Source organism: Alligator mississippiensis, chromosome 1 (assembly GCF_030867095.1).
Source record: "Alligator mississippiensis isolate rAllMis1 chromosome 1, rAllMis1, whole genome shotgun sequence".
Classification (NCBI taxonomy): domain Eukaryota; kingdom Metazoa; phylum Chordata; order Crocodylia; family Alligatoridae; genus Alligator; species Alligator mississippiensis.
In genome coordinates, this window is record NC_081824.1 from 349679704 (window position 1) to 349701063 (window position 21360).

Genomic DNA, 21360 nt, shown 5'->3' on the forward strand with positions numbered 1-21360 from the left:
CTGAGTGGTTGGAAAAAAGTTCTTGGCAAGCTTTCGGGCACAGTCACCCTTCTTCTGGCATAGTTAGTCTAAAGGAGTTTATTGTTTAACCTTGAATCTGAATTCCTTGTACATTTTAGTATGCTATAATACGGGTCAGAAGCATAAAGCCTCTGGGTTGGATCCAGCCTCTAGAGCCACTAATTAGGTTCTATGGACCCTGGAGGGCTTTGCCTGTGACTACATTACCTACCATTGCTTCTTTCTTCCCTTCTCCCCCTAACTGTGGCATGGGCATAGCTTCTAGCTGGTGGGGAGCTGTGCCCGTGCCACAGCCGGGGGCAGAAGGGTGGGAAGAAGTGGTGGTAGTGCAGACACAGCTTCCAGCTGCCTACCCCTGGCTCAGTTGCCCACTGGCTGGAAGCTGGGCCCATGCTGCAGCTGGGGACTGGGAAGTAGAAACCCCCTGATGGAGGGAGCCTGTGTTGGCCTGGAGCTAGGTTGTTCCAGCCCACAGCTTGTAACTGTTTATGGCCACTGTACTGCAGAACAATAATTCACTTATACATTGAAACTATGAAGAAAATGAATTTATTTTCAATCCTTAGGTAGGTGAAGGGGAATGGAGTACTTGTAGACTTCCTCTCTATATTATAAATACTCAGCTTCTTCATCTCTGAGGTCATTATGGAGGTCTCATAAGTGTTGAGGAGAACATATCCTCAAGCCAGTGATTTGTTTCTTGAGCAAAATTAGAAAGGTTTACTTTTGTAAGTTAGGGTTTTTAAATTTGATGGGTGCCCTCAACTTCTTCATCCCCTAATTTGAACAGAGATACAGCAAATTGTCAGTTAAAAATACATGAATAAGAAAACATAAAATAGGGATTTAACCATTTAAAATGTAATATCTTGGTACTCTAATTTTGTTACAATTTTACATCTGTAGCATTATTTAATTTCACGGTATCTTTTTATATGGAATTTTGCATAACTTGTGTTTATGTTCTGGTGTCTTTCAGCTGATTACCTGGCTCAGGCATTTGATTCCCTTTGCATGGATTTGAAGACAGATGAAGGGAAGACCATATTTTTGGAGTACCAATCTGTGCCTGTCATATTAAGTCACTTAAAAATATCCAGTAGAGGTCTGCTTAGCAATGCCCTTGATGCCTTACTTCAGATGACAATGGAATCTGGTAAATTTGCTAAATTTTAAACATTAAAGATACAAAATAAGAAAAATGCAAAAGCAATGCAAATTTTAATTCAAGTGGAATATAACAGTTTTTCCAAATGTAATATATATTAGATAAACTCATACTTCATAGTAAATTATCATTCTTGTTGTCGAGTTATAAGAAGTTTGAAAATATGTTCCCTAGCTGTATGTCAGTTGTTGTATGTCAGTTGCTCCTTTACGTACTTGACATTGGGATTGTTTTGGGTTTTTTTGTTTGTTTTTTTTTTTTTTACATCCTTACATCTTGTTTTCTGATTTATCCAGGATTTTTTGTTTGTTACACAACTAGTTTATTCTAGTGTTCTGCATAATTGCACCTAATAATGAGCACATTTCTCTGGAGTCAGTCTTTGCCAGAAAGATCATTTGGTATTAGTACTAAAAGTAGGGGGCAGGAGACAAACAGGGCATAAGCCTCAGGGCAGATTGGGTGTGGGGAGGCACAAAAATAACAGCTACTGCCAGTGGCAGCCCAGCTGCCAAAGTGCCCAGTTGTGTCTCTGGTAGATGGAAACATGAAAAATGCAAAATCCTTGATATGTGAACTTTTAGAATTTGAGTGAGTAGCTAACTTTATGAAGTTGTTCTTTCTCTTTTCCTTGGAAAATATCTTTCCTAAGTGCCTTGAAACCACTTCACTTTTGGTCCTTTAAGAGGATTGTGGCTCAGTCTTGCCTTTGTCGCACTGAAGCTGGTTTCCCAAGCGATGATAAGTTTTCTGGAAAGGGATCAGATGATAATTTAGAAGTCGTGTGATCCTTGAATAAAATGCAGTGTCACATATATAAAGAAGTTTGGTCAGAGGATGATAAACCTTCAGAAAATTGGAAGATTCCTGCAGTGTGACCCAGGGTAAGGAGGGAACTGATGAAGACATTTTCATATTTGGCATATGGAAAAAAAAATTGGCTGGAGCTATCTGCTGGCTCTGTGGGGCAGTGGCAAACTCTAAGAGGAAGAGACTTTCGGAAACAGGAGGGAGTAGGAGCAGAACTGTTGAGCTCAACAAGGGGCTAAAGAAATGTAGAGCTGAATGAAGAGGTTTTGGTTTATGTTGACACTGAATTCTCTCTTTCTGTCTCAGTATCCTGTCCCCTCCATACACACATCCTGCCCTGCTGAGCCAAAACAAAATCTTTGGCAGCTTCCTTCCTGACCCAGTCCTTCCTGTCCCCTTGTTTTAGGATTTTTGTGGTTCTTACTGTATTTCTTTCCTCTTGCTGTTTTTTCCTGATTTTTTTTCCCTTCTACTTTCATTTTTGGAGGTGGAGCAAGGTGTTAAAATCAGAGTTGTCTTCAGCACCACTTTGCCAGCCATAAAGGTCATACTGTCCAACATCCCCCTTTATCTCAGTGATGACAAGCTAGCTGAGGATCTAGCTCACAACAGTAAGATAAGGAGTTCCATTTGTAAAATGTCATTTGGATGTAAAGCCCCTGAGCTCAGGCATGTCCTTTCCTTCACAAGGTAGGTCTTTATGATTCTGAAGGATGGGAGGAATCTTTGAAAACTACCCTGTAACACACACTGGGTACAAACAGTACGTCGTATACCTCTCCATCAGAGAGCCCATGTGTTTTTGTTGCAACAGTCCCCAGGACCTGGTAAGTGCCTGGTGAAGAAGCAGACTGCAGCTGTTGGCACTGGATTTATGACCTAGATACCTTGTTCCAGGTAGACCCAAAACCCTCCCACTGACTACAACCTCTTCATTCGACAATAGGCAAATTGTATTGATACACAGTGATAGCAGATAAGAATAATGCAAACAACATTAAAATAATGCAAATAATTGCTGTATCTACCAGTCCAGGGTTCACAGAGTCAAGGTACATCTGGCCAGTACATGAACTTCACTTTGAGGTTCTTTCTTGAATGTCAGCTGTCAGCAGCCTGGAGGTCAGAGACTGAGGCCCACCCTTTCCAGTGGGGATGAGTGAGACAGGCTGGTGGTTTCCATGGTGGCCTTGGGTTCCCTGCTCAGGGACCCTTTGCTGCTTTGAAATCTCTCCTTTTATATTCTTTTCCCCTCCAGATGACTCTTCATCTCTGGGCATTGTTGATTGATCTTCCTGTGGTCGTCACACTGCCTATGTTCTGTCCTGTAAGCATATTCCTTTGTTTCACAAACCCAACACATGCACACATCCTAATTTGGACTTTTTCCAGGCTTCCTACTAATTTGGTCCATCTACTAAAACCAGAAATCCCAAGGGCTCTGCACTTGGGCACTGTGACCTGGTGCCAATATTGTGGAGTCCCTTATCTCTGTTATAGAACAGTGTGGTATGTGTCTTCAATTACCCAGCCTGTGTGCCTGCTTGCTGCTTGCCTGTGTCAGACACAGTGGGCCTCGAACAAAACTGTCACAAACAGGCTTTTAGAAATCAGTTAACCCTTGCCATTGCTCTGGACCATTATTCTAATTCATATCTATTTCACCTATAGGCCAGTTCCCAAAAGCAAATATTTAAATAGCATTTTCTAGCCATCAGCAGCAAAGACAGTCCCACCCACACAGGGCGAGGACAGCCCTAACCCAACCCAAGGTGAGGAACAGAATGGAGGAACTGAGGCTCCCCCCAACTCAGTGCACACCTGTCTCTTTTTAAGCTATTGGCACTGGGAAGACGGTGTCATCCACCGAACCCAACCCATTCAGGAGAAATCTCGATGCCTATTGCTGGAGCTGAACCTGCTCCAGCTGGCTCAAAATTGTCCTAGGATCTTCCCTTCACTCCTGATGTGGCTGATGTTGGGGAGCTAAACTCCCCCAACCCAGCCACAAAGGGTAAAGACCAAAAGTTACCCTGGGACTCAGAAGCTTTGACCCCAGAAAATATGGCCTGGAAGACAGCTGAGAAACCTTGGAGAACCCACTGAGGGGAAAGAGCCTTCAGGGAATGATGCTGATGGACCCAATGGGAAGGTGACTGCTACCCAAGCCTCAGCCGCTACACTCTCCTGCAGTCCCAAACAGTTCCTGCTCTGAACTGGACACTGACTTAGAGTCTGAGGGTAAGGAGGAAGAAGGGGAACTTATGGGCTTTATTGATGGTGCATCTGAGAGCACTCCCCACATCCCGAAGGGAGAAACGATCATCCCTTGCAGGAAAACCACTAGTCCTTGAATGCTTTCTTTGGGAATGTGAAAGGTTACTCCCTTAAAAGCATCATATTAAGCATCATATTAAGTTAGTTCCTTGATGAGACCAAGGGATCCTGGGAGGTAGAGAACCAAATATACCTGAATGGTTCCCTGACCATAAATGTTTCCTACTCTCAGCTTGTAGACGAACAAAGAAAATGCTAGCTGAGGAGGCAACACAATGCTATGCGTACAAACCAAAAAAATTGACAAAAATCAGGTACTATACCTGGATGAAGACAAGTGCTAAATAACTTTCCATGGCTCATTTGGATCAGCTCTACATCACTGAACACCACTTGCCGCTGCTTCACTGCAGCCATATTACTCTATCAGGTCTCTCCGACCACAGCCTAGTTTGGTGTGAACTGAGCTTTTCTGACTTGACTCATAGCTAAGCACTATTATTGGTGTCTAAACATTAACCTTCTGCAAGAGTCCTACTTTTGGAACTGCTTCATGTAACCTAGCAGACTTGGGTGGCCACAAGAAGCAACTTCCTTGTCCTGGAAATAGTGGTGGGAAATGGGGAAAATACAAATCAAGATTTTCTGTCAACATACACACAGCAGGTGATCTAATATGCAAGAGCTTGAGAAAGATGTTTTGAGCTTGTGACTGCCCTGAGGGATGTTGGTAAAGACCACAAGGTGTACAAGAGCCTCAAGCTCCAGCAAAAGCACTTGAGACAACTGTAGGCCCAGGGCACAAACACTCAAGCTTGCTTACTCCATGACCTGGTTCTTCCCCAATCTAGAGGAAAAAATGCACAGAACAAAAGGTCAGCAGCCACCTTCAAACTCTGTCAGGCTAGAAGCTCGTGGATTCTGCTGAAATCTGAGAGAATGCCGTTAGCTTCTGCATCTGTTTGCAGCCAAGACTGCTTGCCCAAAGGCCATTCAGCACCTGCATGAGGGCCTCCCCAAACACTATGCATCTGAGGCTGACAAGCTCAAACAGGAGCTATCTTTGGCAGAGCTGAAACCTGCTGTTCAGGACCCTAGTATCAGGCCCATTGAATTCTACAAGACCTGTCCCCTCCTCAGGCCAGACCTCCTGTGCATCTTCCAGGAGAGCCTCAAATATGAATTCTTGCCATTCAGCTGCTGGAGAGCAGTCCTCAAGCTGTTGTCCAAGAAAGTAAACTTAAGAACTGGCAACTGGTATTGCTTCTATGTACCAATTACAAAATCCTGACCCAGATTCTGGCTTAAAATTGTAATGGACGTAAGTGTCGACACTGAACAGCACTACTGCATATCCAACAGAACCATCCAGGTTCTGCTACATTTCCTGCTGTTAGCCATGGAACTCTTTGACTTGAATATTGGTCTTGTCATCCTGGCACAAGAGAGAGCCTTTGATTGGGTCAACCACAGCTTTTTATTCCAGACCCCAGAAGCCTTTGTTTTTGCCTCCCTCCTCCCCCAACCATGCTGCTCTTATACTGGGATACTTTTAACCTCCTGAAGGTGAATGGAGTGCTATATGCTCTTTTCCTAGCATACAGGGGCATCTGGCAGGGCTGCCTCCTCTGGAATGCTCTTTTTAACCACTGAGCCACTGCTCAGGTCTGACCCTCTCATCAGCTGCAACCATGGCCCCTGGCCCCCTAGTTAAGGTGGCAATGTATGCTGATGACATGACTGTTTTTGAGCAGTGAGAGAAACATCCAGTGTCGGTGGGCCTATAGCACACCTCTTCACCTCCTATTAACTGTTCAAAATGACACATCTCTCCTGGGCACATGGAGCGATGTTCAGCCCCTAGATCTTCCTGGAAGTCTGTCCTGGTACTGTGATGGCTTCAAAACCCTGGGTATTTTCTTAGGCCTGCCTGTCTGGCTAGCAAAGAACTGATAAGGCTTAGATAAGCAGGTGGAGACACAATTTCAGCAAGAGTACTGGTGCCTATCCAGCTTCTCCTATAGCAGTTGGGTCCTGGTCATCAACAACCTGGCAACTACTACTTTGATACAGGTGTGCCATGCTGGACTTACCAGTGATCTTGCTCAGAAGGCATTGGAAGCTCTTTGTGGACTTCTTCTCCAGTGGGCTGTCCTTTTACCTGCCCAGCAAAGAATAGGGACCTGATCAACCTGGCAAGCAGGATGACTTGCAAGCTCTTCACTTGCAAGTCATCAGTGTTTGCTCTTCACATGTGAACCCATTCCCTGGCAGTGGCTGGCCTTTGCTTTCCTATGTTGGGTGGGGGACCTTAACCTTAATCAGGGACTTTTCCGCTTGGATCCTGATCGCCTCAGTTGAGATTCCCTCCTGCCCTTTTATTGCAGTGTCACCCAGACCTAGCAAACTTCCTTCCAACTGAGACCCCAGGGTAGGCACCTGCAGTTTACAGAGCTGCTGCAGAAGCCACTGATAACCTTGCCTTGCAGCAGGGGGCCCCAAGCTAAGACTCTGGAATCCTCATTACTACCTTGGTCCAGTTGCACACCAGCAAGCTGATCCACCTTCTCAATTCTGTGTGGGCTGGGCCCCGATCCCACCTTTGTTGCCATGTGCGGCGGTGATTCCGATCTCATTCCCGTCGCCATGTGCGAGCCGGGGGCGAGCCGGGCCCATCTTCGTTGCACACGGGCTGTGGCCAGCAGCCCGGGCACGCGGGGCTGGAGAGAACCGCTGGGTGGTTTAGCGTACGTGAGTTAGAATTAGTTATGGAGGCGTAATGGTTGATTGAAAAGATTGTTTACTTACACCCAAAGATGGTATTGGTGTAGGCTAGACAGGTTTCCAGACACAGCTCCCGCTTGAATCCCCGTTGGAGGATTACGACAAACTCAGTTGCTCCCGCGGAGTTGCTGAAGCTCCGTGGGTTTTGTTATTCAGTTCCCAGGCCCCCGGAGCTGTTAAGACTCCATGGGTTCGAAAATTGGGCTTGGTCCAGTTTCTATTCCCCGGAGTTGCTGAAGCTCCTTGGGTCCGGTTCGGTTAGGTTCGAAAAGTTTCCCCGGAGTTACTTAGGTTCCGCGGGTCCGAAGTTACAGGAAAGGGATACGTCTAGGCTTGCGCTCGGCGACAGGGAGAGGCGAGAAGCGAAAGCTCAGTAGGCTCGGTTCCATTGCCTCTATTGCCTGCTTAGGGGAGGCGCGTTGGGTCCGCGAGGGTCCGCAGCACTTGGAGATCTTCACACAGAATCTCTCTCGTCCTCCCTCCTCTGACTTGGGTGGAAACTACCCAAGCCTTTTGTACGGCTAGCAAGCCAATCGCTAGCCGCCACGTGTGCCTACATTAGGAACGGGCCAATAATGTGGCGCGAATCCTAATACAAATGGCGGGAACTTCTTTACAGCATGCATCACTACGATGCAAAAGAGATGCACACTACAAAGAAGCTGTAATCTGGCGGGAAATCCCCCATTGCACCAGAGTTCTCTCTTGCAGCAGAGAACTCTACCGTGCAAAGAAAGCGACAAATTGGCGGGAAATAATTTAGCGGTGCCGAAGCGCACACACAAACAAAAAATCACACCTTTGGGTTGTGACAAATTCAGCCTGGTCTGCCTAGCTCTCACCAAACCCCTGGCCAATCTGGCTGGGCCTGTAGTCTTTCCAGTCTGCCTCACCTGAAGTGAAAGGTTCCCTCCTCATAAATGCACTTGCTGTCCTGGGGTCTGCCTCTGAACACAACAAGCCCTCCCCAGTGGCAGGTCGCAAGACAGGCTCCCTCCCCTCTTTTATCATTGCCTATTTTTCCAGCTGTGGACAGTGATGAGAGTGGTGGGCCTGATACCCTGCTGTCCTTCCCTGTATCCCATGAAAACAGTGGTGGGATCTGCTTTGAGATCCTATATGGGAAGGCACTGTACCTATGGATAATCAAAGTGTGCCATGTCCGTATTCTCAGTGCCTGCCCTAAAATGATCTGGAGGTAGCAGCTAGTAGCAGCAACACCAGAGCAAATTTGCTCAGCCTGGTACACCCTGGACAAGCTACCCATTGCCAAGAGAATTGGTGATCTCCATTGGCAGCTGCTGCATAGGTTCCTCACCCTGAGCACCTTTGTCCACCACCTAGACCTTACTGTGGCAGCAGTCTGCCTTTTCTGTGAGGAGGAGGTAAAATAGGCTGTTTTCCACGCCTTCCTGGACTTCCCCTGGCTTTGGCCACTCTGCTCCTCTCACCACTCTGTTTGGCACACTGGACTTCTCTGCGACTGTGTATATTTTTTCTACCCTGTATCAAGCAGCCGAAGGGAATGCGATCTAGCCATCCAGTTTCCTCCTGAGCTAGGCCAATATGGTGACCTTGAAAGCTGCAGAAACCAGCTTGCAGGGACAAGCTATGACAACACCCTCCAATTCCTCTGCTTCTTGGTCTGTTTGTCACATTTGAGCTTAGACACTTTACCTTGCAACAGAATGTAGACCAGTTTGTCACACCGGGCGACTGAGGGGGTACTCTGGAAGTTGGAGGATGGACAGCTAGTTCTAAATATGTAACCCCATGAAGGGTATATGGGGAAGGGGGGTTCAATCTCTTGTGATTTTAGTGTTTTCATTACTGGCAAGCATTTCACGCTTGGCCCCTAGGAGGGCCACACACTTTCAACTTTCACTTTTTGTTTTTAACGTTTTTATAGTAAAAGTTTAAAAGTCAAAAAGTTTCTCTCTCTCTCACTCTCTTACATGGAGAATAGCAACAACTGGAATGAAAATTAATACCCAGTCAAAAGCTACAAGTTATATTGCTCCTCTATTAAAAGAATATATTAAGTAGCCATTTGTGATGTGATTAAGTTTTTGAAGTTTGGTATTTTCACATACTTGAGTTATTTTTACTTTGCCACTTGTACATCAAGTGTTTTGATATTAATGATCACCCACTGCTTCCATGGGGGAGAGAATCCAAGAGGCTCAGCTGTAAAATTACTAATAAACATATTTTTCCTTTTACATTTGCCCATTGCTTAGGGCACTTCAAGGCCAATACGGATTACAACTAATCTATGGCTATGAGAGACAGTATCCAAAACTGGTCTTGATGCAGGCAGTAAATCTAGTGTGTACCCATACTTACTTGCATATGACACGCATCTTTCCCTCTGAAAATTAGGTACTGGAAACTGGAGTGCATCTTACTCAAGGAAGTATGAGGAACAATGGTCCCAATCATATGGGAGCTAAGCTGCGTGGATCCTGTTCTTGAGCTGGGTGGCCAGCCAGCAGCACCTGCTGATCAATTGAGGACCCACTCAGCTCAAGATGGGCCAAGCAGCTTAGCTCCAGCAAGATTTGGACGCCCAGCTGGCCTGGCAGGTGCTGCTGTCTGCCCACCCAGCTTGAGGAGAAGGACAAGGTAGTTTGGCTGTTGCTGCAATTAAAGGGTTAGCAAAGAAGCTACAGAATTTTTTTCTCTTCCCCCCCCGCCCCCCCCCAAATACTGCAGCTGCCTCATTTTCCCTGTGAAACTACTTACACGTATTTTCAAAGAAAGATCTTTTTTCTTCATTCTGCTTTTGAAAAAGCAAGGTGTGCATCTTAGAGAGCATGTGCTATGCAAGAAAATACAGTACCCATTTCTCCACTAGTCAGAATGGAAAATCTTTTTTGTTTTTGATAGAACACTAAATTCAGATTTTTCATGAGCACCCAAGCAACAAGTTGTTTGGCATTGTTGTGGTTGGCCCCTGGCAATCACAGTGCAGAAATTCTGCTATAATGCTAAACTACAAAATTTGCTAAAAATTAGTATTGTTGATATGGGTTTTGTGGTTTTCTTTAATTGAGGACTTATACAGGTGGCAGTGCCATATTATGGGTTGCTTTGACTTACAAGAATAAACCCAGATTGTCTTAAGATAGCAGTTGGCAACTTTCTAAAGCTAATGGCAGTGGCAAATTAACAGTTAATGGGGCCCTGTGATCCAAGCAGGGTGCGGGGCCCTGCCTCCCACCCCACAGCACATCCACAGGGGAATTAGCACAGCATACTGGTCGTGGGGGAGGGTCGGTGGCTGGAATGGCTGAAGAAGCCCACAACCTGCTGGGTGGGAGGGAGTGCCACAAACAAAATGCGGGAGGCTGTCTGGCCTGGGGCTGCCCCCGCCCCCCCCTTCCACTCAGGCAGCAGCAGGGCCCCCTGTTGTTAGGAGCCCCATGCCACTGCATGGTTTGTTTCACTGTAAATCTGCCACTGGCTAATGGCCCAAACAACCCAGCTTTAGGTGTGAAGCAGGCTAGTGGTTCTGTATGGCTGCTGCCAGGTGCATGGCACCTTTTTCTCCCCACCCGCCAAATGGAGTATTGGGCATAGCTCTTTGCTGCCTGGCCTCAAGGCATCTCTCTGCCCAGCTGCTGTGCATGTGAGGCTGCCCCGGTGCCAAGTGGTGGTAAGTGAAGCCTGCCTCTGTTTCAAAGACCAGATCCAGTGGCTCTGCAGGCTGAATTTGGCCTGTGGGCTTGTTGTTGACCTGTGGTCTAAGAATCTACTCCAGCAGCAGGTATATTTGGAGTATGAGAACAATAATGTTAAATTGGCGCAAGCAAATAGATGGGGCTACTGGATGATTCATCTTGTTAAAGAGTTGCCCTTCAGATTGTAAGGTTGATAAGTGATATTCAGTCATTGATTGATTAGCATTATTTTGTACATGAATAGCATATTTGACAGAAAGTCCCACATAAAGGTTGCTGCCACCGTACCACACACATTGTGAACTAGATTAGGTATCTCTTGTAACCTGTACTTTATTTTATCAGACATTTGTACTTTTCTGCTAGTTCTAAACATGTATAAGGCTTACCTGTTTTGGTTTCTTCAGGAACTTTTACATCAGAGCAGATGTCCTATTGTATGTTTGTTGTGATGATAGAAACGCAACTGTCTCAGCCTTAGACAGACAAGGTTCTTTGGGTTAATCCAATATCTTTTATTAGACCAACTAAAATAGTTGGAAAAATTCTTTTTTGCAAGCTTTTGGGTACTAGTACTCTTAATCAGGTTGAGGAAGCGCCTGCAGTTGGTCTATGCTCGTCTTGGATGGAATAGAAAAGAAGACAGAGGCCAGTATCCATGCAAGAGAGCCAGTTGGTTTATGCTCGTCTTGGATGGAATAGAAAAGAAGACAGAGGCCAGTATCCATGCAAGAGAGCCAGTCAGTAAAAATGCAAATTGAGGCAGTCAATGGGTGAGAGACGGATGTGGGGGAAGGGAAATGTAGACCTGGTGTTAAGAATATAGCTGGTAAATAGTAGAGTGATTACCTGGGCTGTCAGATGTTAGGCAAGTTATAATGTGTCATAAATCCAATGTCTATATTTAGTCCATGATTTGTTGTATCCAGTAGGTTGATCAAGTAAAGTTCGTAAGCTCGTCTGTGAAAGGTGTTTTGTAAATTCCCTTTGAGGATTAAAGCTGAGAGATTGGAGAGACAGTGGTTTTCTTGTGAGGAATGTGCCCCCACAGGTAATTGGGTATTCTTGTCTTTGATTAATTTTCGATGTGCGTTCATTCTGGTGTGCAATTGTTGTTTGGTTTCTCCTACATATGTTCCATTGGAGCATTTAGTGTACTGAATGAGATGCATTACATTTTTGGAGGTGCAGGTATAAGATCCAGGAATGTTGATGGTTCTGTTGTGGGGTGTAGTTATCATTGGGGTGGTGGACATATGTTGCCAGGTTTTACATTTTTTTGTCCTGGCATGGTTTGGATCCATTTGGTGTGTTTTGGGCCATAGGAAGTTTGCTTCCGGTGTTGAGGTTGGTGAGTTTCAGTGCTTGTTTAAAGGCTAGGATGGGTGGTTCTGGGAAGATCTTTTTAAGAATTGAGTCTTCTTCTAGTATGGGTTGCAGTTGTTTGAGGATTTTCCACATAGGTTCCAGGGAGGGATGATATGTCATAGCTAGTGATATGTGATTCATGGGGGTTTTTGTTCTGTACTGCAGCAATTCTTCATGTGGTATCCAGGTTGCTCTTTCAAAAGTGTGATCTATGTCTCTAGAGGAGTGTCCTTGTTGGGTGAAAGCCCTTGAGATTTGTCAGGTGACGATCACGGGTGTTCTCAGTGCAAATTTGGTGCCATGGGATTTTTCTTGATGCTTCTTAAAAAGGTATTATTAATGAAATTATAGTTTTGAAATCTGAAAAGCATCTAATTACTAGCCCTTTTCATGATGAGATGAATGGTAGATATGTTTACTTGAATCTTTCCTCTGTCCCTCCCTTCTCAATCTGCTCACCCTTCTTCCAAAGCTCCTTTATTAAATTATTCTTCCTAGCAATAGCAGCTGTGTCTGGTTTGCTAAAGTAGTTGAGGGTTGGGTTGAGAGAAGATGATTGCATGAATGTAAGTATAGTTTAAGGAAATGATTGTTGGCATTTGTTGAGGAGGAGAGTTAAGAGGAAAAGTGGCAATGCGTGTTCTGGTTATGATAGCTGGTATCATGGTATGGTGTGTGCTAGTATGTATTTTGCGTGTCTGTATGCAAATACAGTATCTGTTTCTACAAGATGTGAGGTTATTAGTACCATCATATATGAATGCAAGTTAATTGTCTTTTTACTTTAGGAAACAGTAGGTTAGATACTGTGCAGTAATATTGTGATGGAATGCCTCCACTTTGTGCACTTCTATGGCTGAATGGTAAGGACAATAGATTGGCTTTTATTTTACGTTAGATAAAACTAATTCTTAGAAATATTTTAAATGATCTATTTGACTTAATATAATAAAATTAAAAACTGAGAAACCATCATCTTCAACTAACCTGCTTCAAAAGGGACATAAACAGGACATAATTACGCTACTAAATTAAGAGAGATTGAACCTGGAGGCATACCTGGCTACTATGCGGCAGACCCAAATGTATTGCCTAAAAAGTGATGAAAGCCATCCAACATAAGAAAAAGTGAAATCAGCTATCACAATAGGAACCACTTTACAGGCACTGCACCAGCAATACAGTAGAGAATCAGGATAGCAGCACCCAGAGCAACGCCATTACTTAGCACAGTACCCCCATCCCACTCTGAAATATCTTCACTTTCTAAAGGCCTGAACTTCTGCCCAGAAGAACAACCTGACAAGATACTAATAAGCAGAGAATAAGAATTCTTCCTCAGACTTTGCCTGAAAGAATAGTTATGCAAGCAATACAGAACCACCTCTGACAACCCTCTTACCACAACAGATAAAACATACAATAGTAAAACATTGAATTGGGCACCTCTGAGAGGATGTAACCACAGATTGAGTTACTGCATCAACTTTCAGGAAGAAAGCTAACAGCGAATTCTGTTATACAGGTGGCAGTGCCATATTATGAGTTATAAAGCTAACAAAAGCCATATAAAGCTAACAAAAGCCAGGACCAGGATGACCTCTCTCCTTCAGAAAGAAAAGCCATAAATCCCTAAGATCCAACAACAAAATAATAATCAAACCATCAGATAAAGGTGGAGCTGTACTTGTTCTCAACTGTCAGGACTATATCACTGAGACCAACAGATACATTGACACCAACTACTATAAGGATCACATCAGTACTTGCTCTTGAACTGGAAAATATTAGCAAATCCTTCCCATACCAGGAAAAACTACTTCCAGTAATTCCTGACTCTCCTATCTGAGGAAATTTATGCTCCCAAAGATTCACAAACAAGGTAACGCAGGCAGAGACCCATCATATCCAGCTGTGGTACCCTCACTGAAGATCATAGAATCATAGAAGTAGGATCGGAAGGGACCTTGTAGATCTTCAAGTCCAACCCCCTGCCTGGGCAGGAGGGAAACTGGGCTCAAGTGACCCCAGCCAGGTAGGCATCAAGCCGCTTCTTAAAGACCCCCAGGGTAGGGGCTAAGAAGTGGCTCGATGCCAAGATCTGTCAAGATTCATAGAAACTACTGTATCCTAAAACCACTTGTCACTCAGAGCAAGTTTTCTACAACATAGAATAGACTTACTCAATGAAATCCAGAACATCAACCACCTCAACCATAGATGTCACTGTCTTGTCCACTAAAATCACATACCATGAAGGTACAGCACCTTACCCGAAATACCTACAAGAATGCTCAGATTTGCAACAGTGTGTTGTACAATTCATCCACTTCATCCTCACCCATAACTTTACCTTCAACAATAACTTCTCCCAAGCCATACACTTAACTATGGGCAGAAAGGTGGCCCCTCAATATATAAACGTGAGCCACTTGTAGGAGGAATTTGTAGAAAACTGCCCCATCAAACCTGCACTTTACCTGTGTTACATAGATGATATTTTCATCACCTGGACTCCTGGGCTCACTTACTGACTTCCACTACAGGTGTAACAACTGTCACCTCTTGACCAAATATTCTTTAAAATGTTCCTGCACTAACATTAACATTTTCCATGATCCACATCCTGGATGGCACCATACAAACCACCGTATGCAAAAAACCCATAGATCACCATACTTATATCCTCAAAATCAGCAGTCATACCAAGCATACCAAGAAAACCGTAATCTACAATCAGGCCCTCAAATAACCACTGCATCTGCTCTAAGCCTAAGAGGAGTACTTGGGACAGCCATGTGGACAGCCCAAAATCTGCCTTTACATAACAAGGACATTCCAGTAGAGAATTAGACTGTTTCTTTGAAAGAGCCACCCAAATGCCTCCCACCCTCTCCCCCCAACTTGCTGCAGTACAAATAGAAACCCCCCTGTGGCCACATACTCCTGGTGGTCATCTACCACCCCACACTAGAACTAATTAGAAGAATCATCAAACAACTACAGCTGATCCTCGGCAAAGATCAGACCTTGAAAGAAATATTCTGCTTCAGGCATTCAAACAACCCCCTAACCTTGCCCAGCTCACCATCAGAAGCAAACTCCCCACTGTTCATTAGACATCAAATGGGATGCAGCTCTGCCTAAACAATAGACACAAAATCTGTCAATACATCTCCACTACTACAACAGTCTAGAACCCTTCCCCCCCCCCCATGGGTGACTGGTGCCTCCTGAGTCGGGGGGGGGCACATGCTCCCCCCCCAGCAGTCAGTCAGTGACCGGGGGGTCCCCCCTGTGGCTGATCACACCAACCAGGGTGGGGGAGAGGGTCCCCCGCATGGCCAATTGCACTGACCCAGAAGCACAAGCGGTGTTCATCGAAGTGCCAGTGGTGCTTCTCCTGGCACCCCCACTTCCCGGCTGGCACTTACAGGGCAGGCACCAGCACTCCCACCTGCCCCCCCACCCATTGCCTAATCCGGGAACACTGGCTATCAGGGGTGCACCATTGCTCTCAGGGGGTGCTTGTGCACACCTGTGCACCTCCTACGCATCACTACTGCCCCCCACAACAAACCCATCAGAATCCATGAATCCCACACATGCCTTTCCCAAAATGTGGTATATCTAATCCAGTTCACCTAAAGCCCTCATGGCAATTACCGTATTTTCATGTATATATCCCGCGGGTTATACACGATTTTACAAAAAAACGGATGGGTGCGGGCTATACAAGGGTGCGGGCTATGCATGGACTATTTTTCAAAAGGGGGCCAGAGCGGGGGGTGGCAGCGCAGGTGGGCTGGGTGGCCATGGCGGGGCCCGCTGGGCCCAGGCGGGCCGGGCTGCGCCACTGCTGCCAGGGCAGGCCAGGTTGCGTCGCTGGTGCTGCAGAGGCTGGTGTGGGCTAGGCTGTACCACCACTGCTGCCGCGGGGGCTGGGGTGGGCTGGGCTGCACCACCGCTGCCGCAGGGGCCGGGCTGCGCCGCCACCGCTGCGGGGGCCGGGCGGGGGGCAGCGGCATGGGCAGGCTGGGGGGCTGCGTCTCCTCCTCTCCTGGGGGTGAGGGGAATACAAGGGTGCAGGCTATGCATGGAAAATTTTGCGAAAATGCAATTTTCCGCGGGTTATATCCGTGTGCAGTCTATATGCGCGAAAATTCGGTACACTGGTGAACCTGAACAGCAATGATGAACCAGAATGAACTCTCACAGGAAAAAAAATGAAGGACAGAGACAAATTCCAGTAGGAGCACAGAACAGCCACTCCCTTTCTGACCTCACTATCTTCATGTTCAAGAGAAATCTACCAGACACCTTTAAAAGGTGAGTTTAGGAACAAAAATTCATAAGTTGGCTGGACCCTAAGAACCAGGGTCTGAATGCTGATATTAACTTTATGCCGTGCTATAATATACTTGTTTCCTGAAATTTGTCTTTCACTCTACAGGTGATAATGACCCTCCTCCTTTTTTGATAGGTCTTGATCTCTCACTAACCAAGCTTCTTTTCTTCTGCTAACTGTTGTCTGCTATTTCTGGGAATTTCTCCCCTCTCCAGTCTCACAGCCCTACCCACTCTTTTTAATCATTGCTGTGCCTGCTTCATGCTTCAGACCTGATGAAGAATGCCTTGCATTCAGAAGGTTCTCTAACTTTATCTCTACCATGCACTTCATCCAATAAAAGATAACACCCACAAAAATCCTTGCCTCCCGTTACAATTACTTAAACATTTCATGATACCAGGTTTACTCGTTCTTGCTTTGAATTTATGATACCATTCCTAGATAGAAAGGTCATCCCTGGCCTTCCCCCTGTGTGTATGTTTCATTCATTTTGTAGTAAAAATTTTATCTTTGGAAAGTAGAATATCTGAATGGGATTTTCAGTACAATGTTTGTCTTTAAAGGTAACATAATTAGGCTAAGGTAGGTCCTATACCCTGTAGAAGGGATCATTAGAGAGTGGCTTTTTCCTTTTTTAACTCTGTTAGAGTTCCCACATATCTTGTCCCCAACTCTTCAGTAGTAGTAGTAGTGGAGCTAGGAAATAAGAAAAAGAATTTCAGAGGAATCAGTCACTGAACTGAACTAGTTGAATAAACTAATGAAAATATTCTCTCTGCACCTGTCAAAAGCTGAATTCACCTATCAGCAAATTCTGGTTTCAGGGGTTTAACTGCAGCAAGGAGATTTAAGCTGGACATTAGGAAGAATTTTCTAGCCATGAGGATAATTGACTACTGGAACAGATGATTGTGGAATTTGGAAGTTTTTAAGTACAAGTTAAATGAGAATTTGGGATGGTAAATAAGGGATGTTTCCGCCCTTGGCCCTTGCAACTGTTTGAAGGATTGGGGCCTTAAATAGAAACAGCTTAAGTAGATATGACTGTGAAGTGAATGTTATTGGTACCTGTTTGAAGAGACTGTGCTGATACTTAAATGCTTCAAAGTTTATAAATCTTTAAAATCATCAAAATCTCAGGATTCAAGAAAAAATCATACAACAGCAAATAAGATGTTTCCAAACTGAACAAAATAAAAAACTTACCTGCTTGAAACAGATTTCTTTTAGATGAATTCTGCACATTCATTCTCACTAATACACTAGTACAATGGGGGAACCCTTGACAGTTTTGCCAACTGAAGCGCTCATTCGTGTGTGTGTGTGTGTGTGTGTGTGTGTGTGTGTGTGTGTACAGTAAAAGCTTTGTTATCCGGCACCCATGGGGAATGGGGGATGCCGGATAACAAAATATGCCGGTTAATTGAGAGGCCTGAACAGGTGTCTTTTCCAGTTTGGGCTGCTGCTTCTCCCACCATGTCCGGGGCGTCGCCGACCCTCCTGTGGGTCCTGAGGGACAGGGAGGCGGGCCCTGTGCAGTCTGCTATGCCCCGGGCCGTGGGGGCTTGGCAATGTGGCGGGAGGATTGGCACATCACTTTACCTTACAAGCCAGCATGCCAGTTAATAGAACATGCCAGCTTGTAAGGTGCCAGTTAACGGAGCTTTTACTGTACATGAATATATTTATGTATATATATGTATATACATATATACACATGAATGAATGCTTCAGCTGGCAAAACTGTCAAGGGTTCCCCCATTGTACTAGTGTATTAATGAGAATGAATGTGCAGAATTCATCTAAAAGAAAACTGTTTCAAGCAGATAATTTTTTTTATTTTGTTCTTTTTTGGAAACATCTTATTTGTTGTTGTATGATTTTTTTCTTGAATCCTGAGATTTTGATGATTTTAACAATTTATAAACTTTGAAGCATTTAAGTATCAGCACAGTCTCTTCAAACAGATACCAATAACATTCAGTTTATGGTCATATCTACTTAAGTTGTTTCTATTTAAGGCCCCAATCCTTCAAACAGTTGCATATGTACTCAATTTTACTCACATGAGTGTCCCCACTGAGGTCAATGAAACTACTTCTGAATATAATTATTTGCATGACTGGGTAAAAACAGTGAAGGTGGAGCTACTCTGTTTGGAGTACTGAATGGTAAAATGTCAAGTCTATAGATACCAGACGGAGGTAGGTTTTACCTCATCTGTGAAAGACAGGTGATGTGAAATTATCTTGAGAAATAGTGTTTGAAGTTAGAGCAGAAGAGATGATCTATAGCTTATGTAGGATAAGCTATAAAGCACATCTATTTAAAAGGAAATCCTCTTCCAGCATTCTCTTTTCTTATCCTGTCTGCTTTTGTAATGTTCTCTTCAATCACTTACTCTGCTAACAGTGAACAATTATATTGTATTAATATATATTTTATTGTACAATCTTTTCATCACAGGTAAGTATCTTCAGCACCATTAAATGTAGCTCATGATATATACTAAAATCAAGCTGCACGCTATAGATCATTTTAAAAAGCTAAAAATTAATAGTTGCTCCAAGGGCTTATTGTGACGCATTGCAAGCATTAGTTCAGATGTTTTTGTTAAGATGAAATAAATAATGTTTAAATAGTTTGAACTAGAAGGAATAGTATTTTACTTATTTTTGCTACAATCATCCATGAGAATGTATTCCTCTTATAATTTTCCTAGTGCCCTAGTAACAGATGTATACTGCATAACTGCTTTGAATTTCAAACCTCTAGTAATCCATGCCAGCGCTGTGAATTAAAAGAAAAGTGCAATTAAATTGAGATGAATAAAGTTCCTGCAGCTGGTAGGGAGAAGGTTAAACACTAAATCTATTATAGGCAAGTAACTGCTTATTAAGTAAATCCCCTTTGTTATTCAGAATTATGTTTTGCTTTATAAACATCCCACCCATTGAATGCAGACATGAGGTCATGACCACAGATGGTAGATTTTTAAAAGCACTGCACATATAAAGCCTATCAACATGTCTTATGAGTTTCATATGGATTTTCTTCGAGGTAGACTTTCCAGCTGCTAAAGATAATAGATGTACAGTAACAATCTTCTATTCTCTACTTAATTTGCTAACCTTGCATTCTCTGTATAAATGATCTAAAATGTTATATACATTTTTAGCAGAAAGAAGTTGACAGTTTCAAGCCAGCTAGTCATCTTAGATGTAGTTACCAGTGTTAACCTTTTTTACCTTCACATTTAATTAACAGAACGCATTTGCTTAATTAATAGAATTTTAGAAGACTTAATCTCTCTCATACATAACTCAAAACCCAAAGAAAAGAATTTAAAGCAGTTCTGTCCTTGAATTAATCATAATCTAAAAAGAGGCTAATACATTTGCAATGATTATTTTAAGTAACTAGCAAGTAGAGTCATTTATATACTCCTGTCCTAATTACATTTACACATTCATCTGTAGTCTGCTATGCTAGTTTAAAAGGCAGTCCAGTCTGGAGCTGAATATGTAAGTGCATTTTTTCACACAGTATGACAGGGGCAGGCAAAATACGGCCCACAGGCTGAATCTAGCCCACCAGGCCATTCTGTCCGGCCTGCAGGACCCCTAAAAAATTTAGAAACTATTTATGAGCTCCTTGCTGCCTGTCAAAGATGACAAGAGCCAGGGGCAGTAGGACCCAGGGGGGAGCTGGCAGCAGAAGCACAGCCCCACCCTCCACCAGCCATTTCCCTGCTTCATGCTCCCACCCTGCTCCAGCACCACGTAGCTCCTGGCTGCATGGCCAGACTGGGGAGCATGGGGCCCTGCCGGTACAGGGGTGTGTGCGCACACGCAGGCAGGGGCAAGAGTGTGTGTGGGGAGGCAGGGGAAGAATGTGTGCAGGCAGGGGCAGAGAGTGTGTGTGTGTATAGGGCAAGTCCCACACACACAACCCAACATAACACATGTGCCCACACCCATACCCCCTCACACACTCCAGCCACCCTCCCCCCACACACAGTCTCCCACAAACCACATACCCACCCACACCCCACATATCCACACACACACTCACTTGCTCCCTCACCCCATATACCCACACACCTACTGCCCCCCACAAACCTATACCCACCCCCCCCATAATATACAAGACTTCATTTTAAGCTATTATATACAATCACCTCTATGTACACTACACAAACACATGTAAACCAAGACAAAAATATTTTTTGAAATCAGTTAATGAATGTTTTAGGTGTTCACTTTTTAGAATATAATTTGGTATTTTTCTGGTTCCAAGATGGCAAAACCCCTTGCTGAAAGGAGTACTTCCAGGACAAGGGGAGGAACTCCTGGGGGCAAAAGTCAGGGGTTAGGGGGTGGGACTTCCAGTTCCAAGATGGCAACCAGGGTGCAGGGCACCTGTCAAGGGGTAGGGCTACCCATGCGGCTCTCAGCAGCTTGCCAATACTTGGTAAGCGGCCCTCTGCCCAAAATAATTGCCCACCCCTGGAGTCTGAGGACATAATGGTCCCTTTGTGTATGAATTTGCCATTTACTAGAATCTGCTCTTTCCTGCTCTGCCATCACTATTGCCATTATTACTCTGTTCCAAACTAAGGAAATTATTACTGTTAGAGGTAATGAGATATATTTTAAAAATATGAATGTGGAGGGTTATAAAGAAAAGAACAATAATAGAGATTGGAGTTTAGAGGTTTTACATTGGGATATATGAAGAGCTAAATACATGTAGCTTGCAGAAACATCAATTTAGCCCATAATAGACTACAGATATTGGAAAGATATAAATAGATTATGATGAGTTTAATAAAAATGGGCTAGAACTGGGAAAAAAGAGAATATAAAGATAACATTTGAATAGTCTATGGTTTTAGC

The 21360-nt window shown here is 44.2% G+C and overlaps 1 protein-coding gene across 12 annotated transcripts in view; it reads left to right on the forward strand.

Moving 5' to 3' along the window:
• The window catches only part of CCDC138 (coiled-coil domain containing 138), a 120957-nt gene that overhangs the window by 30693 nt on the left and 68904 nt on the right, over nt 1–21360 (forward strand). For all 12 annotated transcript variants that reach the window (XM_059721041.1, XM_059721040.1, XM_059721038.1 and 9 more), the window contains one exon: nt 1001–1177. In XM_059721041.1, the coding sequence (XP_059577024.1) occupies nt 1001–1177 (177 nt within the window). The remainder of the gene's footprint in view (nt 1–1000; nt 1178–21360) is intronic.